Source organism: Xyrauchen texanus, chromosome 31 (genome assembly GCF_025860055.1).
Source record: "Xyrauchen texanus isolate HMW12.3.18 chromosome 31, RBS_HiC_50CHRs, whole genome shotgun sequence".
NCBI classification, from domain to species: Eukaryota; Metazoa; Chordata; class Actinopteri; order Cypriniformes; family Catostomidae; genus Xyrauchen; species Xyrauchen texanus.
Genome location: NC_068306.1, coordinates 5667606 through 5672408, shown reverse-complemented (window position 1 = coordinate 5672408; position 4803 = coordinate 5667606). Strand labels below are relative to the sequence as shown.

The following is a 4803-nucleotide window of genomic DNA, read 5'->3' as shown; positions in this document are numbered from 1 at the left end:
AGGTCGTAAGCGGACAGTTATGCACTAACTATACTATGAGTCAATCATCTCTAAGTAGATAAATAATGCATTCTCATAACTAGAAAAACCCTTTTGACTTGAAAAGTTTATTTTTCTTTCTCCGATATATTTCTTGTTTTGAGCATTAGTGATGAGGAGATTTAAAACATGTTCACCTTGTTTTGAATTTGAGCAGAAAAATACTTTGTGTTTTAGAAAGTATCTTAAGAGTAAAGTAACTCTCTTCCTTTGCTCTCTAATCGTGCGTGTTAAATCGCACATGTATGTGTATGATGTGGTGAGGAGGACCTGAAAGACACACACGGACAGCAGCTGCTCCACAGAAACTCTTGTTCTCTTTATTTGGCATCTAACAGTCAGAATGCAGCGATTTGTTCAGCAGGATTTAAACAAACAAACGTTTGACTTGAAGCTCCGCCCCTCCCGCTGCAGAATACTACAGTACCATACAATCAGTCACTTATTTAATCAAACAAACCATAATGCATTGACTAGTAACTCGAGTTTGTGTTGCAGTGTCTGACTGGAGAGATGACGGGAACATTTCGACACTCCTGATGAAACGGGAATTCTGGAGGAAACTGGGAAGAAGTGGCGGATCTCGGATGGGTTCTTCTGGTTTCTGGAAATGTAAATGTGCCGGATCCTAAAGGTGGCCGACAGAGGAAGTGGGCGTGGCAGAGCAGGATGAAATGGGCGGAGTCAGAGGGGTGAGGCGGGGCATGTTCACATGTTCATCTTTCTGAGGTATGCGGTCATGTCGAAGACGAGTGGATTGACTTGTCCTCCGTGTGCATCTTTAACTCCTTTAGCGATGATTAGAGCTGAAATACAAGAAGAGATCATGAAAGTGTGTCCAGGTCTCAACACACACATGTATATCACAGGGGCAATTCATCTTGCCCCCAATGTAATTCCGTAATAAGGACTGTTACTATCATGGAGGCATTTCAAGATTATGTGCCACCTGGAGGTGGCAGTAGGGGGCAGTCAGCACGACTCCAGCGGTACAGACAACACGCCATCAAACAAACGTCCACACAACCTTCCACAAACGCATTCCTCAACATACAGTCGACCGATGTTAAGATGCGTTCTTCACTGTTTCAGACTACGTTACACATTGAGATACGAGTATTCAAAACAGCACACACACATTCAATCATATGCAATAAAACATATCTCCACTTTACAAGCCACTGTGTGTTCTCTGAACACTGCTGCCACAATATATATTCATAGAAATCTTTTGCATTATATTTATTATTTATATATTAATTATTTGCATTATATTTATTATAAAATATGTATTTTAATTATTTGCATTATAATATTTATTATTTATATATACACACACATTATATATAATTTATTTATAATAGATTTATTAAATATATAGATTAATTTTGCATAATGAAGTCTATGTTTAAGACATTAGTATTTTCATACAGTACTGCAGTTTAATTATTTAAATCTTAAGAACAGATCAAACAATCCTCCCATGATGTCCAAACATGTACTTAAGTGTAATCTGATTACAAAGTCATTAGTTACTGTAATTAAAATACTGGTTATGTTGTCCATTTTATTTACATTTAAATTGTTGTAATCAGATTTCAGTTACAATAACTGTAAAATAATAATAATAATGATGATGTTATTAGTTCTTGTGTGACAATGGAAGACATTATTTGTGGCAAACAAGTTGATTAATAAGTTCAGTAATTATGTTCAGTGTAATGTTCACCGTGTGTGTGTGTGTGTGTGTGTGTGTGTGTGTGCGCGTGTGTGTGTGCGCATGTGTGTGTGTGTGTGCGCATGTCTGTGTGTGCGCATGTGTGTGTGTGTGTGCGCGCGCATGTGTGCGTGTGTGTGTGCGTGCGCATGTGTGCGTGTGTGTGTGCGTGCGCATGTGTGTGTGTGTGTGTGCATGTGCGTGTGTGTGCGCGCGCGCGCATGTGTGTGTGTGTGTGTGCGCGCGTATGTGTGTGTGCACGCGCGTGTGTGCGAGTGCATGCGTGCGCATGTTTGTGTGTGTGTGAGTGCATGCGTGCACATGTGTGTGTGCGCGCATGTGTGTGTGTGAGTGCAGGCGTGCGCGTGTGTGTGTGTGCGCGCATGTGTGTGTGTGTGTGTGTGCGCGCATGTGCGTGTGTGTGTCTCACCTTTGTGGGATTTGCCGATGGTGAATGAGAACGGATCGGGCTCTTTCTCGGAGGTCTTCATCTTCACGTCAACAGTGTTCTGACCGTCCACATTCAGAGCGTCTCTCAGCACGGTGCACTTCCTGCCCGCCAGACTCACGCCGTTGGCAAACAGACTGCTGCGGTCATTAGTTACAAGAGCCTGAACCTCTTTCGGCTAGAGAGCGAGACAGGGAGAGAGACAGACAGGTTATAATGGTCCAGCAAACGCAAGCTGAAACAGGTACAAGCATTTTAAAGAACCCCCCTTCACACAGATTCTTGCTCGACTCATGTTCGGTCACGTCTGAAGTTTACGCCTAACTTCACCTCAAGACAAGAAAAACACAGTTGAGTCATTCCAGAAGATTCTTATAGTATCATAAAAGCACATCTGACCAGCACGCCACGACACATCAGCACATACATACGGGCTACGTCCATGTTTCTGGAAAGTGTTTCTCAATGTATAAATCACACGCACACTCACACGCGCACACACACTCACACACACACACACACACACACACACACACTCACACGCGCACACGTCTAGTTTAGTCTCTCAGTTAATATGAGCTCATGATGAAGTATAACACACTGATTAATTCAGTCTTATGGCTTATTTGCATTTCACAGTGAGCGAGTGACACAGAAAGACACTGAGAGAGAGAGAGAGAGAATCTCTGAATTCTTGAAACGTTGCAGCTGCAGGTTACAACACGATATGGGGAAACACACACACACACACACACACACACACACACAAGCTTCTATTGATGTTTTATTCTAATTATATTGACCATAGAATAATCCAAATCCTAAAAGAAAATTTAAAGGGACAGTTCACCCAAAAATGAAACTTCTGTCATCATTTACTCAAATGTGTGTGACTTTCCTTCTTCACCAGAACACAAGTGAAGATATTTAGAAGAATATTTCAGCTCTGTAGGTCCATATATGCAAGTGAATGGTGACCAGAACTTTGAAGCTCCAGAAAGCACATAAAGGCAGCATAAAAGTAATCAGTGGTTAAATCCATGTCTTCAGAAGAGATATGATAGGTGAAGGTGAGAAACAGATCAATATTTAAGTACTCTTTTACTATAAATCGGTGTATTACACGTGTTCAAGAGAGTTCTTCCTATGATTATCAGTGATTCTCCTTCTCCGTGTATATCTCCACCTATTAGGCTGTTGAGCAAATATTATTTATACTTTTTTATTTCCTTTTCATCTTCGTTCTTTCTCTCCGTCCGGTTGGTGGTGATATGCACAAACAATGTGAATTGCCAAAAACCAAAGAAGATGATGGTGGGAGTGAAAGTGGAGATTTACAGTAACAAAGAGTACTTAAATATTGATCTGTTTCTCACCCACACCAATCAAATCACTTCTGAAGACATGGATTAAACCACTGGATTACCTTTGACCAGAAATGTGAAGCTACACATTTCTGGTCACCATTCACTTGCATTGTATGAACCAACAGAGCTGAAACATTCTTCTAAAAATCTCTGTTTGTGTTCTGCTGTAGAAAGAAAGTCACACACATCTGGGACAGCATGAGAGTGAATAAATGATGAGAGAATTCTCATTTTAGGGCGTACTGTCCCTTTAAAATATTTTTACTTTATCAATCATTTTCACAATTGAGGACGTCCCAAAAGGAGTTTTCCTTTTTCAGTGTTACCCTACTTCTATCGACAAGTGTCATCCCAAACTATAGTAAGAATAAAGCAGTTCGTGTCAGAATGAGTTAGTGCGAGGAACCGCATGCGCATGCGTGCGTCAAACCGGAAGGCAGCTTTGAATGTAACGCGCAGACACCAGTGTGTACTCTCTGTAAATAAATATCTTTAGAAACATAAAAAATCATATCGTCATATTATTACATTAAAATCTCAGAACGGGCTTCAGTCACAAACGAGAACGCGCGCCTTGAGAGCACAGGCGGAAGCGGGGGCGCGCACAGACGGAGAAGAACCACTTCCGCCTTTAGCATGCATGACCAAATAAGGAGCCCTTCTCAGAACTCCGCGAGCTGCATCAAGGAAATTATCCGCGAATAAATAATCGATATCCTTTATTCGTTCAGGAAATCTGAAGTGCGCATGTTTACTTTCATTAATAAAATAAACTTCGCATTTAAAGTTACAGATTAACACACGTACTAAACTAGAATCAAGGAAGTTGTCTGCAAGCGCGCGACTCTCGAAAGCCTGCTGATAACGGAAGCGTTCTTTCGTGTCACGTCGCGTCAGAACGCTCAACTGTTGTAACGGCGCATTCCGACGCCCTAACGCGGAATAAACGGAGAAACTTTTGCGCTTCCTGTAAAACGCGTCAGTAAAAGTGGAAACATGCATAAATAGATTAAATAAATATGCAAATCACAATCTTGATAAAAAAAGAAAAGAAATGGTACCGTGACTTGACTGAGCCAGCCGCCCGGTGCTGACGCCCAAACGGACTCCTGACCCGCTGCGTGCCCGATGATGACCGCATCATCCACCCATTCACTCTTCGTCAGGCTGCTGATGTAGCTCTCCCAGCTCATGACTGCTGCTTTAGATCTACAGAACAACAAAAACATCAA

General features: G+C 41.7%; 1 protein-coding gene across 1 annotated transcript in view; it reads right to left on the bottom strand.

Moving 5' to 3' along the window:
• Window positions 1–337: 337 nt before the first annotated feature.
• LOC127625562 (profilin-1-like) overlaps window positions 338–4803 on the bottom strand; it is a 4758-nt gene continuing 292 nt past the window's right edge. The window contains exons 2-4 of the mRNA XM_052100876.1: window positions 4633–4780; window positions 2187–2382; window positions 338–845 (exon numbers count right to left, since the gene is read on the bottom strand). Of these exons, the coding sequence (XP_051956836.1) occupies window positions 748–845; window positions 2187–2382; window positions 4633–4764 (426 nt within the window). The 5' untranslated portion in view covers window positions 4765–4780 and the 3' untranslated portion in view covers window positions 338–747. The remainder of the gene's footprint in view (window positions 846–2186; window positions 2383–4632; window positions 4781–4803) is intronic.